This window comes from Passer domesticus, chromosome W, assembly GCF_036417665.1.
Source record: "Passer domesticus isolate bPasDom1 chromosome W, bPasDom1.hap1, whole genome shotgun sequence".
Lineage (NCBI taxonomy): Eukaryota > Metazoa > Chordata > Aves > Passeriformes > Passeridae > Passer > Passer domesticus.
In genome coordinates, this window is record NC_087511.1 from 17,049,856 (window position 1) to 17,066,146 (window position 16,291).

Consider the following 16,291-nt stretch of genomic DNA (forward strand, 5'->3'; position numbering starts at 1 on the left):
AGGATCACAGGCTTGGAATAAACCGTACATTTTCGAGGGGTGAGACAGAGCATATCATTTAACTAAAATTTAACACTACAATGAAAGACATTTTGTAACATAAAAAGAAAGAGATCTCAATTATTTGAAATTTCCCAGATAGTGCAAAAGAAACAGATTAACTACAATCACCCAAGAAATAATAAGCAGAGTTGAAGCCACATCAAATGTATGATGCTATTTTTTTCCTTGTAAGTGCTACTCATTCAAAAAGCTGCAAAATGTAAGGAGGATAAGACAGGAACTTAAAAATAACTGGCTTCAGATCTATTGAAACTCTGTTTCCTCAAAATCTTAAATAGCTTTGGTTTCTATAGACTGCTACTTCCTCTGGCTGGACCTTTCAAAGACCTCACTACTCTATGGATTCTGTGTCTAGCAGGATGAGTTCAGCTGATGAGATCACCAGGACATTCTCACAACCTTTTTTTTCTTTTCCCCATGTTTTGACAAAACTGGTGAAATGCAATTATTTCTGAGCTGCTTCTCCAAATCTCAGCTGAAACTGGCTAACATGGTCCAACATTTACAGGAAGAGGGGACAGCAAAGCATAACTGAGACAGACAGTTTCTTAAAGAAAGCAGGGCTGAAAAATTATTGCCTAAAACAAACAGACTAGCAGTTTAATCCCTCAATAATACAAACAGATAAAGATTTTTAATCCAGCTCCCACTGGATTCCTGTCTGAATTGCAAGCCATTCTCCCTCTCAAAAATTTGATTTTTCTACTTGTAAAAAGGGTAACATGTTCAGCCTTTGCAATCTGTTTCAAAATCAAAATATGAAAACACTATATAAAAGCTATAACAATGAGCCCAGGAAGTAAAATTTAATACAACAGAAACCAGCATTTGCCTAAAAACTCCCATACAAAACAGTCTGTAAACAACGAATTGTCTGATGCCATTTTGGTTTTTGCCCCTTTTTTCCCTTATATATTCTTTGTATTCTTTACACGCATATTTGTAACCTATTGTATTAGTGACTCGTTTTCCCAGTAATTTTCCATGCCCTTTCCCTAGGCAGAAAGAAAACAAATTCCAGATCTCCAAGCCCTGGGGGGTACAAGACCCCTATTCTATCTTGGTTCTTCCTGGCTACCAAGGTTGAGAACAACTCTTCACAATAAACAAAGTACAGCTAGTACTGAGGGAGGGAAGACTTAGAAGGGGCTTGACCCAGGGGGGAATTGCCTCACCACTTGTGCTCCTAATTGGTGTTTTTTGTCAATTATGCTAATTTACAAAACCTATAAAACTGTATGCACCCCTTGTAGGGGTGGGCTTTTGTGGTCATTCCCCATAAATACCCCTGGAGGCCTCCAAATAAAGATACACTTTTATATTACCTCCCCTATTAAAATTATCTTGAGTTTAATTTCTAAGTTGAAAAAGGCAACAGTTATGTAAATTAAGATTTATCTTTTCTCCATTTCCAGTGCAAATTCCAAAGCATAATGCATGCAGATGGCACATTTTTTAAAGAGAAAAGTTCTAAAATAATTAGGTTTACCTCTTTGCCTTTAGTATCTCCATTTTCAATCCATTCAACAGTTACACTTTCATTATCTTCATTTAGAAATGTTACCATAGCTTGGTGAATTCGGCCTAGAAAGAAAACACATAAGATGAATTAACAGATGAAAAAATTTTCAAGAAGTTATTTTAATCCCTGCTCTGAGAAATGCAGATAAGAAGCAGAAAAAAAGGGGTTTAAAAAAAAAAAGTGATAAATAGAAAACGATTCCTGGCCACACTGTAAAAATGGCTCAGATTTGACCTAGTCAGGGGCTAGATCTAGCCAGAGGCTCCAATGGAACAGTCAGTGTACAAGTGAAAAACTTAATGAACAAAAAACTAAGTGTCAAGTAAATAAAATACCATGTGAAAGCCACACCACTTGGACTCTTTTCTGAGTCTCCCTTGGGTGGGAATGTTTCCTGAGGTGCATTTCACAAAGGATTGTTTGTCTCCCTTCTAGGCTGATATAAAATTAAACATCCTGACATAGGAGGGAAATCCCCTGAAACTGTATTCTGATATCCACTTCTTGTGGGTATTCAATCAGCTGGTAATTCAACGAAAATTAAATTGCTTGCAATTGCACTGACACAAAGGTGCATGTCACATTGATTCCACATCCGTGTTTTGCCCTAAGAGTACCAAGTACTGGAGTTTCAAAAGAACGTGAGTCCAATGTGACTACTCCTCTAACACACTCCTTTAATGAGCCATAGCAAAATCAAACAACCCCTTATTCCATCTCATTTGACAGGGAAACATAAGTGATACAGTAAAAAAAGAAACTGTAACAGACAAGAAAAGTCTCATAGAATAAGTAGAAAGCCCATGCTCGCTTTGTTCATTCTTTCTCTCCGACAATTCACGAAAATGTGGTGGGTCTAGTGCTGGCAACACGCCAGTGCACCCACTAGAATATGCTTACTCATTTCCTGCTGTGAGATTGGATTAGGAGGAAGGCAAAGCAGGCTCAAAACTTTAAAAAGGTATAAAGAAATCTTTATTAACAGTAAATAAAAGAAAGAATAATAAGGATCAGAATTAAACCTTCAGAACACTTCTCCTCCCCCCTACTTTCTCTTTCCCATTCACAATGTACAGAAACAATTCAGTCAGTTTATCAATTCTAGAATAGTCTTTCTTCAGTTCACTTAGGGAGAGGAGTCCCTCTTGTCAATTTATGAAGACTTCTCCACAAGAAAACAGTTCTCTCGTGGCTTTTAATTTCCATGAATAGCAGCCACCCAGAAAATCTGCAATCATGAAGTCCCTCCTATTTTTCACAGGTTTTCCCACAGCTGTGTTTATGGGCCATGTCAACTTATGGGGTATTATTTTAAGGATGAGCTGTTCAAGAACAAGGGTTCTCTTTATCTATATCTGAGATCTTCCCTGAGAACAGAGGTTTTCTTCTTCTTTCCCTGGGGCAGAGGGTCTTCATCACTCTTCTCTCTCTGTTCAAGCTTCTCATGAGATTACAGCTACTTCAACATCTGCTTGCTTTAGCATAGATGCCTTTGCTCATATCTACAATTTGAACGCTTCATCCCCCATACTTTTCAATGGGTTACAGGGAAAAAGAGTGATGCATCAATTATATCTTCTCTACAGCTTCACAAGAGTATTTCAGCCCCAAGAATAAGGCATGTCCTCATCCCTTCAATCTGGGACTTGACTCGTTCTTCACAGACCTTGGTGTCTTCATGTTGTTCCTCTACCTGTTCTCACTCTGTCCTTTTCTCTCACCCGAGGGAGGATTAATGCCTGTAGGTCTCATCTGTGCACTGAAAGAGTTAATATCTCACCCAAGCCTGGTGAGAGGTCATATGATTTCTGCTGGTGAGGGGAGGCAACTCTCAGTAGCTGTTATGAATAGAAAATTGTATTTTTTTTAAGTTTCAGAGTTAAAAAAAAAAAAGTCAAACCGGTCAGACTTCTTTGGGTGTGCTGCCAAAGAAAAAGTTCTTAATTACCTGTTAATGGCCGGTGATTAACTATTGTTCCTCTGATGCTGGCCGTTTGCCAAGAAGATACCAAGGGAAACCCTCCAGGGTAAAGAGAATGGGCAGTGACACCAGAGACAACATGCAAATGAGAAATGCATTGCACCCTGGGTTTTTACAGTTTTACAGTTTTTACAAGAAAAACCCCTAAAATCACGAGCCAACAAGTGACTTAAGTGACGTCTAAGGATGGTAGCATAATCCCGTACCTGCTTGGACCTTTTTGTTTCTCACCCTAACCTGAAAAGAAACTGATTAAAGAGACCCCCCCCCGGGTTTTTAAACAAACAAGTTAAGGACTCCACGACTCTCCCGTGAGGACAGAGTCCCCAGCTCTGCCTGCAGACCAGCGGACAAAGCTGCATCATCCTCCTTCTTCGTGCCACGCCTGGGAGCAACGGCGGTGTGGGCGCAACCCGTCGATTTCTCCCCACCTGAGCTGATTCTTCTTAATAAAGGCATTAAAAAGGAGAAAGATCTCCTGCCCATTTATTTCAGTAGCCAGGCTAGAACACAGCAGCAGCATGCTGGGGGCCGATGGCTTCTCCTCCCCCTGCTCAGTGGTTGCAGCTGAACTTCAATGGCAGCAGAATCTGGGCAGAGCCGGCCCAGCCCAGGGCTGCTCCTGGGGGCCCGGCGAACCCTGGCTTGGCCTGGGCTGGCAGCAGGGCAGGGCTTAGTAGTAGCAAGATGTTAGCAGCCATCGCCGTGGCCTGGCCCAGCCTCGGCCCCACGGCCTCCCCTCCCCCTGCTCAGCAGCTGCAGCAAAGCCCGCCGGCCTGGCCCAGCAAGCCGAGACAGGAGGGCCAGGCTGGCCTTGTTACCTGCTCTCAGGCCGGAAGAGAAAAAGATAATTCCTGGGATTTTTCATTTTTAGCATGTGTGTTTACAGGAGTGTTCAGCTTCCTAGTGGTTTAACAAAGTCTTAGTATTCAAAATGACTCACTAACTGGTTTTATCAGTGTGGTGGTTTTGCATGGGAGACATTCACAGAAGTGATGCAAAGCTTCCAGCCACTGGAAAGCTGTACACGCCTCTGTGAAAAACATGTTAAAGATGAAAGAAACCCGGGAACCTCCTCTTTCTTTTCTGGTTGGCAAAGAGGTAACGGGCTAGGCAGCCCCTGCTGTGGGGGGCTCCCTTCTCTCCCCCACATCGGCTGCTGGGCAGGGGAGGGGAGGCCGTGGAGCCGGTGCTGGGCTGGGCCGGGCCATGGCTGCGATTTCTAACATCTTGCTGCTACTAAGTGGGGCTGAGCTGGGCCCGCCAGCCCCCAGGAGCAGCCCCGGGCTGGGTCGGCCAAGATTCTACCACTGAGATTCGCCCGCAACCACCGGGCAGGGGAAAGAAGAAACTATCCTTCCCCCCCCGCCCCCCCCCCCCCCCTCCCCAACCACAGTTCCTGCCGAAAGCTAATAAGCCCAGCCTGCGTCAGGTGACCATCTGCAGGCCCCAGGCGAGATATTAACTCTTCCAGTGCTTCAATCATCTCTCGAGTGAAAGGAATAAAATGCATGCAATGTAGGGGACCAACATGAAAACACTGAAGTTAGTGAAGAAGAAATCAAGTCCCAAATGAGAGGAATGAGGAGATACCTCTAGTTTTAGGCAGAAATCCTCTTGTAAAGATATGGAGAAGGACTCTTTTTCCCTATAATGCATGAAGGTATGGGGAGATGAAAGTGTTCAAATTGTAGATATCAAACAAAGGCCTCCATATTAAAGTAAGCAGATATTTAAGTAACTGAAATTCTATGAGAAGTTTGAACAGAGAAGGAGAGAAGAATTATAAAGATCCTGTGCCCCTAGGAAGAAGATGATTTCAGAGATAGATAATGAGAAACTTTGCCTTTGAACAGCTCATCTTTAAAAGAGTACCCCATAAGTTAACAGCCGATAAACAAAGCTGTGGGAAAAGCTTGTGGAAAATGGGAGGGATTCTACGATTACAGATTTCCCCGGGCGGCTGCTACTCATGGAAAGAGCCACAAGAGAACTGTTTTCTTGTGGAGAAGTCTTCATAACATTAAGAAGAAGAACTCTCCCTAAGTGAACTAAAGAAAAACTATTTTAGAAGCAGGAAACTGTCTAAAATTTTAGATTTTGTTTCTTTACATTATCAGTGGGAAAGAACAAATTGTAGGGGGAGAAGAAGTGCCCTGAAAGTTTTGTTTTAATTCTTATTACTCTTTCATTAGTTACTATTAATAAATTTTTCTTTATATCCTTTTAATATTTTGAGCCTGCTTTGCCTTTCTCCTAATCCTATATCACAACAAAAAATAAGTAAATACATTCTAATAAGTACACTGGTGATTAGCCGGCACTGGACCCACCATACTCATTGGTGCATTGGCTGGGAAATTGCCAATTGACAATCCAAAACCACTACAGCAGACAATAGATCTATAAATGGGTATTTATTAGGACTAGGAAGAGTTGTACTTCGAATATCCTAAATAGAATTCTGAATACTAGGGCAAAACAAAGGCATGAGACTGCAAACAGCAACAAGGTTGACCTGCTTTTCCTAGATAGCCTCTCTTACTGCAGGTGGGCAAGATGCATCATTGATCTGATCCACTGGGGTACTTTTTACAGAAGTGGTGAGGATACTTTAAGGAGAGGGAGGAACCTCCAAAAAGGCAGAAACACTTCATGAGTTTTGTAAGAAATTTCACACTCTTCAGTAAAAGTCTTATAGAGAGAAAACCAAAAGTTTTCACTCACTTTCCATAAAGTAATCTTAATTTTGTCATATATTCATAAGACATCCTCCCTTCCAAAGTACAACGAAAGCCCAAACAAAAAAATCACACAATCACAAGGTTGGAAGAGACCTTCAAGATCATTGAGTCCAACCCATGCCCTAACACCTCAACTGAACCATGGCAATAAGTGCCATATCCAGTCTTTTCTTAAACACATCCAGGGATGGTGACTCCACCATCTCCCCAGGCAGATTATTCCAGAACTTTATTACTTTTTCCGTAAAAAACTTTTTCCTAATATTCAACCTAAATTTCCCTTGGTGCAGCTTAAGACTGTGTCCTCTCATTCTGTCAGTTGCTGCCTGGTGAAAGAGACCAACCCCCACCTGACTACAACCACCTTTCAGGAAGTTGTAGAGAGTGATAAGGTCACCTCTGAGTCTCCTTTTCTCCAGGCTAAACAACCCCAACTCCCTCAGTTGTTCCTCATAGGGCTTGTGATCCATGCCCTTCACCAGCCTCATTGCCCTCCTCTGGACGTGCTCAAGCATCTCAACATCCTTCCTAAACTGAGGGGCCCAGAACTGGACACAGTACTCAAGGTGTGGCCTTACTAGTGCCAAGTACAGAGGAAGAATTACCTCCTTGCTCCTGGTGGCCACACTATTCCTGATACAGACCAGGATGACATTGGCCTTCTTGGCCACCAGGGCACACTGCTGGCTCATGTTCAGTAGGCTGTCGACCAGTACCCCCAGGTCCCTTTCTGCCTGGGCACTGTCCAGCCACTCTGTCCCCAGCCTATAATGTTGCAGGGGGTTATTGTGGCCAAAATGCAGAACTCGGCACTTGGACTTATTAGACTTCACCTCATTAGACTATGCCCATCTATCAAACTGTTCCAGGTCTCTTTGCAGAAACCTTCTACCTTCCAACAGATCGACACATGCTGCCACCTTAGTGTCGTCTGCAAATCTACTAATGATAGACTCAATACCCTTATCCATGTCATCAATAAAAAATATTAAACAGGACTGGCCCCAGCACTGATTCCTGGGGGACACCACTAATGACTGGCTGCCAGCTGGATGCAGCACCGTTCACCACCACTCTCTGGGCCCGGCCATCCAGCCAGTTCTTAACCCAGCAAAGGGTGCACCTGTTCAAGCCATGGGCTGCCAGCTTTTCCAGGAGTTTACTGTGGGAGACAGTGTCAAATGCCTTGCTGAAGTCCAAATAGACAACTTCCACAGCCTTTCCCACATCTACCAGGTAGGTCACCTGGTCATAAAAGGAGATCAGGTCATAAAAGGATCACCCATTTTAAACATTCCTATGAGGTTTTCCAATACCCACAGGTCCTTTTATCACCTATATGAATCCCTGCCGATCTGAGATTTAAGGAAGATTAGCAGTTAGAGCTGCAAATCTATTCAAATAAGAACAAGACGTGCCATGATAGTATTTTCTGTTGTCTCAACACATTTTTCTTTTCCTACTACTTCATAAGTGAAGGTCTTCATTCAGTCGCTGGTAATGACATTCACATCTTTCCTATGAGTTGACAGCTTGAAAAGAAGTTGTAGAAATGGTTCTGTCTTCTTATATGTATTTTTTAAATTCCATAAAACTGAACATAATTTGGCTTCTCCTTATACATTTACTCAGCAATTCCTTGGACTCTTTTAAAACAATTTTGCTGGCAGCTTTTTAAAAATAATTTAAAACTGTTTCTGAAATTTCTTCTCCAGAATCCTTTGTTATATATTGTCACCGTGATATTTTATGAAAAATCCCTTTGCCAGGATTTTTTCTCCTGAGAAGCTGAGAAGCCTCAGAAAAGAAATGTAAACAATAATTATCTGATGCTTTGGAATGTGGCAGGTGCATCTTTGATTGGTTCCATGTGAATTGTTTTTACTTGATGACCAATCCCAGTCCAGCTGTGTCAGGACTCTGGTCTATAATGGGTTTTTATTATTCATTCCTTTCCTAACCTTCTGATGTATTCCTTTCTCTCTATAGTTTAGTATAGCTTTAGTATAGCATAATATAATGTAATATAATATCATGTAATGTAATATAATATAATATAATATAATATAATATAATATAATATAATATAATATAATATAATATAATATAATATAATATAATACAATATAATATATCAGCCTTCTAAGAAATATGGAGTCAGATTCATCTCTTCCCTCCTCCTGGGACCCGCAAACACATTGACAGACCAGATCATCTTTGACAGTGACCAATTCCAGCTGTTTAAGAGTCAAGTGAAGGAAATTCTTAAATAGACAATTACAAAAAACTCAGCTACATGCAAGATTTCTTTCTACCTCCCATTAGCTAGAGGTTATTTAAACTACAACTCAGGAAAAACAGAAATCACCTTTTACAGTTGCTGGTTGTTGTGGTGCATGGTTCATTTGGTCTGTTCTGTTTCCCCCTAAAGCTATAATGGTTCAGTCCTGGGATTTTCCCCCCCCCTCCTCCCCTGGCAACCCCTCCTTTTGAGAGTGTCAATTTATTGTCTCCACCCCTGTTCCCCTGGTTACCCTCTGTCAATCCCTCCCTGAGTTCCTGTCCATCACCCACTGTCCCCTTCCCTCTTTCCAGAAAGTTCTCCCCTTTTCGGTGGGTGATTGGATCGGGAACAAGAGTCCCTCCCTGTCACATTCCCTATTGGCTAGCCGGCATGTTTCTCACGAGTTTGTTCCCTCCCAAGTTCTCTCTCATTGGTTGATGTGTTGTATGTTCCGCCCCCTTTATAATCAGCTGTAACCCCACCTCGTGGTCTCGACTCGGCTGGCTCCCCTGGCATTAAACCCTGGACTTTGCCCCTGAGATGAGTCCCTCTTTTCTTACTTCGCCTTCCTGCTGATCACTGCTGCCTCCTGCTGAGGCACTCCCCAGACACCCCCGGCGCATCTGGGCAGTGCCCCCCCCCGGCTGTCAGCTGCTGTGCCACAGCTCAGCCAGTGCAGACTCCTCCCCAGCCCGGGGGAGTAGAGAAAAAACCTCGGACAGCAGCTCGGCAGCTGGTGGGTTTTTTTTAAATTTTTTAGTGTAAAATTGGATATTCCTACCATCCACATCAACATCCTTCTTAAAATTGTGCTATGCTTCTAGCTTCCATCTCCTCTGGTAACAAGCTCCATGTGCTAACTGTACCTAGTTTGTTCTCCTTTATCAGTTTTAAGTTTTCTCTTTCAAACATTGACAGTTCTCCTATTCTTGTATTATGAAAAACAATGGGCACAAGCTCATGATCTTTCTTTTTTATACTATTTGAAAGTTAATACCTAAAAATTCACCATCCTTTCATTAATGGAAGTTCTGTCAAATCTTTAATCACTCTTCCAATTGCATGAACATCCCTTCTCCTCATGACTGTTACATTAATTCTGACAGTGAGACCAGAAATGTATCTTCCCCTGCTTTTCAAATGAGAAAACATATAATTAATTTCTCTGTCTTACGTAATATTTCAGATCTGCAAAGACAGAGTAAACAGAAACAGCCTGAGGAAGAAATGGACAGAACACAATTTGACTAAAAAAATATAGGAAAAACAGTAATCAGCCTACTAAAGGGCTGCAGTGCATAAGAAATGTATCCTATTTCAGCAAAAGACTGAAATTATGGGGGAAAAAAGTGAGATATTTATCCAGGTAGTTATATAGGTCATTGTCATCATTGTGCTGGTTTTGCATTGGAGGCACTCACGGAAGTGACTTTCTAAGAGAAGCTGCTAGCAGTTTCCTCTGTGTCTGACAAAAAAACAATGAATAATTGGTTTTGAAAATTGACAGTCTGTTAAACCACTGAGAAAGCTGGACACACCTCTATGAATACACATGTTAAAAACACCGGGAAGATCTCTTTTCCTTCCAGTCAGGAAACCGGTAACAAGGCCGGCCCAGCCCCCATCTTTGCCGGGCCAAGTGGGCTCTGCTGTGGGGCCAGGCCCCCAGCAGATGCCGGGCAGGGGAAGGGGACGCCATCAGCTACAAAGTCAAGCCTTGGTGCTGAGATCCTGGCTCTCCCCCCAGTGCAGCTGCCAAAAAAACCCAGACGCAGTTCTGCAACCCATGCAAAAAGCAGCCCCATGTCTGGAATTGAACACACCAAGGGCCAGAAAATAGCCACGCAGCCAGAGCAGTTGCCACCATTCCGGCCGAGGCCCCCTGAGATTCTGACAAAGCCCCCAGTGTGGCCTGAAAATCCAACACTGTGAGTGCTCCGGCCACCACCCAGCAGGGATCACGAGACCATCTGCAGGCCCCGGGTGAGATATTAACTCTTTCAGTGCACAGATAAGACTTGCAGATCTTCAATCCTCCCTTAGGTGAGAGAAAAGGACAGAGTGAAGAAACATAGAGAACAACATGAGACATGAAGGTCAGTAAGAAGTCAAGTCCTAGATGGGAGGGTTGAGGAGATGCTTCAAGTCCTCGGCTGAAAATTCTCTTGAAAGACTATGGAGAAGATATAATTGATACATCAGACTCATTTTCCCTGTAACTCATTGAAAGTATAGGGGGATGAAGTGTTCAAATTGTAGATATTGTGGATGTGACAGCCTGGTCAAAGAGCGATAAAACTAGATAAGTTTTTCCAGAATTGGCTTGAGACACTTTAGGGAGTTGAAGATAAACAATGATAGCTTATTATTATAAACAACCTGCAGGTGTTGTTTTCCTACTCTCTGTTTTCTTGTTTTTCTCAAAGATTGTTTATAAGAAGGGCTTCTTGTTAATTAGCCAATCAGGTGAAATGTATTAACTGAATGACCAATCAAATCTACCTGGATTGGAACAGCTTATAAAAAGGAGTAGTTCCAAATATACAATGCGCGTTATGCCAATCAGCCTTCTGATGAGTCTGTGTCATTACTTACTCAATAGTGACAGATATGAGCAAAGGCACCTATGTTAAAGCAAGCAGATGTTGAAGTAGCTGTGATCCCATGAGTAGTTTGGACAGAAAGAGAGAAGAGTGATGAAGACCCTTTGCCCACAGGGAAAAAAGAAGACCTCTGTTCCTAGAGATGAAAATGATTTCAGAAATAGATAAAGAGAACCTTTGCTCTTGAACAGCTCATCCTTAAAATAGTACCCCATAAGTTGACATGGCCCATAAACACAGCTGTGGGAAAGCTGTGAAAGATGGGAGGGACTCCACTATTGCAGATTCCCATGCAGCTTCATTTCATGGACATTAAAAGCCCCGAGAGAACTGTTTCTTGTGGAGAAGTCTCCATGGCATGTCAAGGGAAACTCCTCTCCCTAAGTGAACTGACGAAAGACTATTTTAGAGGTGGTAAACTGACTGAATTGTTCCTGTACATTGTTAGTGGGAAGAAAAGGTTGTAGGGGGGAGGAGAAATGTTCTAAAGGTTTTATTCTGATTCTTATTATTCTTTCTTTTATTTACTGTTAATAAAGTTTCCTTTATATCCTTTTAAAGTTTTGAGCCTGCTTTGCCTTCCTCCTAATCCTATCTCACAGCACGAAATGAGTAAGTATATTCTAGTAGGTGCACTAGCATTTGGCCATCACTGAACCCACCACATGGATTCAGCAAATAAACAGGCAAATAAGAAAATTTAAAATTATTATACTTACATCTCAAAACAATTTTCTTTTAAAAAAAGGACTTCATACAGATAAGGCAATATGAAAAAAAGCCCAGACCAACACACCAGTTTCTCCAATTTTTTTTTTAAATGGTTTTAATCATGCTTTCATCCTAGGGTAGTTGGGACAATACACAGCTCTGATTCTACCTAGAATGTAGTTTTGGGTAGAGCAGACTCAGGTAGCTCACAGTTACTGAACAAGATCATACATTTTACCTTTACCTTGTCCATGCATTTCCTATACACTGATAGTATTTAGGTCACAGATCCCTCTAAGTCATTTGATCTCAGTAATCCTGTAGAAAACTAACACATTCCAAAGTTTTCTGCTGTGTTTAGTGAATCCAATCATCAATTAAATGTATTAATGTATTAGAGGAAAAAAACTGCACTGTTGCTTTTGGCTGGGGTAGAGTTGGTTTTCTTCCCAGTGGCTATGTTTTGGACTTGTGCTGAACACAGGGTTGGTAATATACATGGGGGGTTTTTTATTCCTGAGCAGGGCTTACACAGAGCCAAGGTCTTTGCTGCTTTTTGTACTGCCATGCTGGGGAAGGGGCTGGGGGGTGCATGGGAGGTTGGGAGGAGACAGCTGAGATAGCTGACCCCAACTGACCAAAGGGATATTCCAGACCATATGACATCATGCTCAGTATATACAATGAGGGAAAGAAGGAGGAGGAGGGAGATATTTGAAGTTATGGCATTTGTCTTCCCAAATAACCATTACATGTGATGTATTCCTGCTTTCCTGAAGATGGTTGAACACCTGCCTGCTCATGGGAAGTGGTGAATTAATTCCTTGGTTTGCTTGTGTGTGTGGCTTTTGCTTTTCCTAGTAAACTGTCTTTATCTCAACCCATGAGTTCTCTCACTTTTACCCTTACAATTCTCTCCCTGATCCTTCTGGGGGGAGAGTGAGAGAGTGGCTGCATGGGGCTTGGTGGCTGGCTGGGATTAAACCATGACAACTGGCCACACTGGATGGGAGAGTTAGTAGAAACAACACAGCTGACAGGCAACAATACCCTCCCCCTGTCAGAAGCAGATAGATCAATGTCGATTGCCTGTGCAACCACAGTTCAGGTCAGAAACCTACCTTCTGAAAGTCAATGCAAGCTAAATGCAATCTAGTGCTGTCTGTCCTTTGATATATTGCTTAAAATGCTCCCTTCCACATACCTAGGACAGTTCTTCCTACAGTTTACTGGAAAGAGAATGACAGAACAGAGAAGTAGCTGGAGTCATAACAGAGCATCTCCTCCTCCAGTCCCAATGAAAAACAAGCAAACCTCACAATAACCAGGACTTGCTAACTCTGGTATGACACTGCAGTCTGGTTGCTCACAAGGGCCAAATTAACACAAATGCTCAAAATTCTATAGTTTGAGCAACTGCTGTGAAGGCATCTCCCTACTATATTATCGATGCGTAATATATTTAATGTGCTGCATCACATATATAAGTGATACAGCAAAATATGTAAACTGTTAACAATACTGAAAATAAGGATTGTTATGTTCAAGAGTTGCTGTTGTCACTTCTGACATTATGGACAGCAGAACCTGGGGGGAAGGGGGAGAAAGAAGCAAAGCTTTCTCGTGTCTTATTTTCCAAAGGCATACAAAAGAAACAGCAACATTTATTAGAAGTTCACACAACCCTCAGAAAAAGTTTTACAAGTTGCTACAGTGAGGTTTTCTGAAACCTCAGACATAGATCTGCATGAGTTATGTAAACAACTGCCAGACCAATCAGATCCTTCACGTGACATACAAGCCATTAAGCACAAATTAAGGGCTTAGGTTTAATAGTCTCCAGGTAACACCGACTATTATTTTATTGTAGGGTTGAACTGCAGTATGGGACATGAGTAGACAAGCTGCATGAAGCTTGTTGGATGCTTGTTTTCTGTCTTATGACCATGCTAACTTCAGTGCCTTTGACCTCCAGGTCCTTCTTTCCTTAAAAACATCTGCTTATTCTTTAGGAAGCTCCTCAATCTAGGAGATGAGAAAAAGAAAAGAAAAAAAAGAAAAGAAAAAAAGACTTTCCAGAAAATCCCAGCAGAACCCCACCCCTGTTTAGTAGGTGTCAGATCTCACAGAGGCATTCCCTCCCCTCTGTGCATTGCAGTCCGGAGTGTGAAGAACAAGTCGGCTTTGTTCACTGACAAGCTCTACAACAGATTACATATTCCCACTCAAATTGAAGGCCTGAAGTCACAAATGACTTGTCATTGATTCAGTCAGTGAACTTCCCATTTCTGTTCTCATTCTGGACGAATATGATGAATTAGTACCCTAAACCTAACACACACACTTCCTTTATTCGTGTATGTTCAGTCACCAACATAAATCCTCCCATCAAGAGATACTGGACAAGATGAGAAATACTGGATCCCCAACAGAGAGAAAACAACCCATGGGCATAAATAGAAAATACTTTTTGTGTATTTTAATCCTAAGGAACAACTGGAATAATAATACCAAGCTTTTTTGTCAAATGATGAAAGCATCTAAAGGCATTTCTGTCAGAGCATACTGCTGTCATTTTTTCAGAACACGGCTCAAATGCCAAAGCAAACAAGAAGTCGTTACTTTGCGTTGAAAGCCTTTCCTCCTTCCATCACCTCATCCCCTCCCACCTATCCACCAAAACCTCCCCATGCTTTTCTCCCACCCACACCCCTCTTTCCCCCAAATCACCTCAACCCCATCCACAGCGACCCCGCACATCTCATAGCTCACCCCAAACTTGTCCCATTTTCTCCTCCCACATGAGCCACTTCCATCCCGGTTTCATCCCTCTCGCACCCCTCTTCTCCCCCGCATTTCATCCCCTTAACCCACCGCCGCGCCCCCCCGTCGCCTTCCCGGCCTGCTGCAGCCTCCCCGCCTCCAGCGGTAGCCGCCGCCGCTCGCACCCCACGCAACCGCCCTTCACTGCCAAGCGCGAGCTCTCCCCTGACAACCCCAGCGCGTACCAGGCCCAGCCACTTCCCAGCCCCGCGCACACAATGGGCCCCGCGGGTAGCCTCCCCCGCGCCACGCACCGGGGCGACTGCACTCGGCCACTTCGTCGAACTGGCTCACTCCCGCCACCCCTGCCCCATCCCGCCGCCCCTGCCCCACTGACCATCGCTGCGCTTGATCTCCACGTAGATCCCTATCTGAACCTTGCTGAAGTTGGCCGCTGCCATCGCTTCATGGGGCAGCCGGGGATATCGGAGGCACTGCCGGACAGCGCACAGGGGGCAGTGAGGGCGCGCACAGCACCGACGGTGGCAGCTTCGAGAGGGCAGGCGGGCGGAAAGCGGGGGGGGAGAGAAAGAGTAAAGGCGCCGGCCGGATATAACAAATACTGGTAGTTGCAGCGCCTGTGCAGCTCGCCGCGGCATCACGACAGGCCCGGCCCATGGAGAAGGCGGGTGTAGAAGCTCCACCGCGGTTTGTTCTCCGCCCTTCACGGCACCTGGGCGGGGCTGGCACAAGATGGGCGCCCCCATTCCGTAGGGGCTGCCTCCCTGCTCGCTTTAGCCTGGACCAGATGTTCGTCCCAGCTGCGAGCCGCCTGTGCGAGCCTCTCCTCTTGGCCCTGTCCCTGACTTAAAAACACACACGTGTGCCTATTTGACACAAGATGGTGACTGTGCTGCTGTTATAGATACATATTATAAGATTGGCTTTTTGCAAATATTAAAATGGATTCTATATGTGTGGTGCTAAAGTAACTTTGTTATAAAGATATAGTTTTTATTTCTGTTGTTAATTAAGCTTAGACATACTAGTGAAATAAGTATGCTTGTGTTAAAATGCCTGCTTGGATGGGATAACATCCAATGAGCATAGGATGAGGACACCTGCTATAGATATGCCAACTATCAGCATTCACTGTCTGAAGACAGTGTGGACCAAGGCCCAAAAACTAGACGTGATAAGAATAGACTAAAAACCACAACCAAGGAATATGCATGCTCTAAAAAGGCAGACCCAAGGAGGAACCATGCTAAACAATTCTTGGAACATGTAAACTAGTTTGGGGAAAAAGTTTACTATGCATAAGGGTCTATGAATATGCAACAGGCTGCTGTAATGGAAAAGGTATTTAAGGGGTATCCCCAAAGATAACAGGGTGGTCTTGGCTGAGTGCCATGATGCACCCGGCCATAATAACCTTTGCTCTATGGTCGTTGTCTCCTATTGTCCTTTATTAAACTTTTAAAATTTTCACAGGAGAGTGAACATGTTTTTCACAGCTGCCTTGAAGTTTTAATGTAATAGCTTTATCTGCCTAATATCAACTCATAAGGCTCCTGTGTGCCAAGTAAAGCAGCTTAGAAGCATGCTTTGTACTTGCTC

At 43.3% G+C, this 16,291-nt stretch overlaps 1 protein-coding gene across 7 annotated transcripts in view; it reads right to left on the reverse strand.

The window, feature by feature from the left end:
- LOC135289157 (kinesin-like protein KIF2A) overlaps nucleotides 1-15,387 on the reverse strand; it is a 126,889-nt gene extending 111,502 nt beyond the window's left edge. For 2 of the 7 annotated variants that reach the window (XM_064402577.1, XM_064402582.1), the window contains exons 1-2: nucleotides 15,069-15,384; nucleotides 1,553-1,647 (exon numbers count right to left, since the gene is read on the reverse strand). In XM_064402577.1, coding sequence (XP_064258647.1) covers nucleotides 1,553-1,647; nucleotides 15,069-15,330 — 357 coding nt within the window. In that variant the 5' untranslated portion in view covers nucleotides 15,331-15,384. Of the gene's footprint in view, nucleotides 1-1,552; nucleotides 1,648-15,068 lie in introns of all 7 variants that reach the window. The other 5 variants (XM_064402581.1, XM_064402579.1, XR_010351954.1 and 2 more) reach the window with 4 other exon arrangements.
- Between the last annotated feature and the right edge of the window lie 904 nt (nucleotides 15,388-16,291).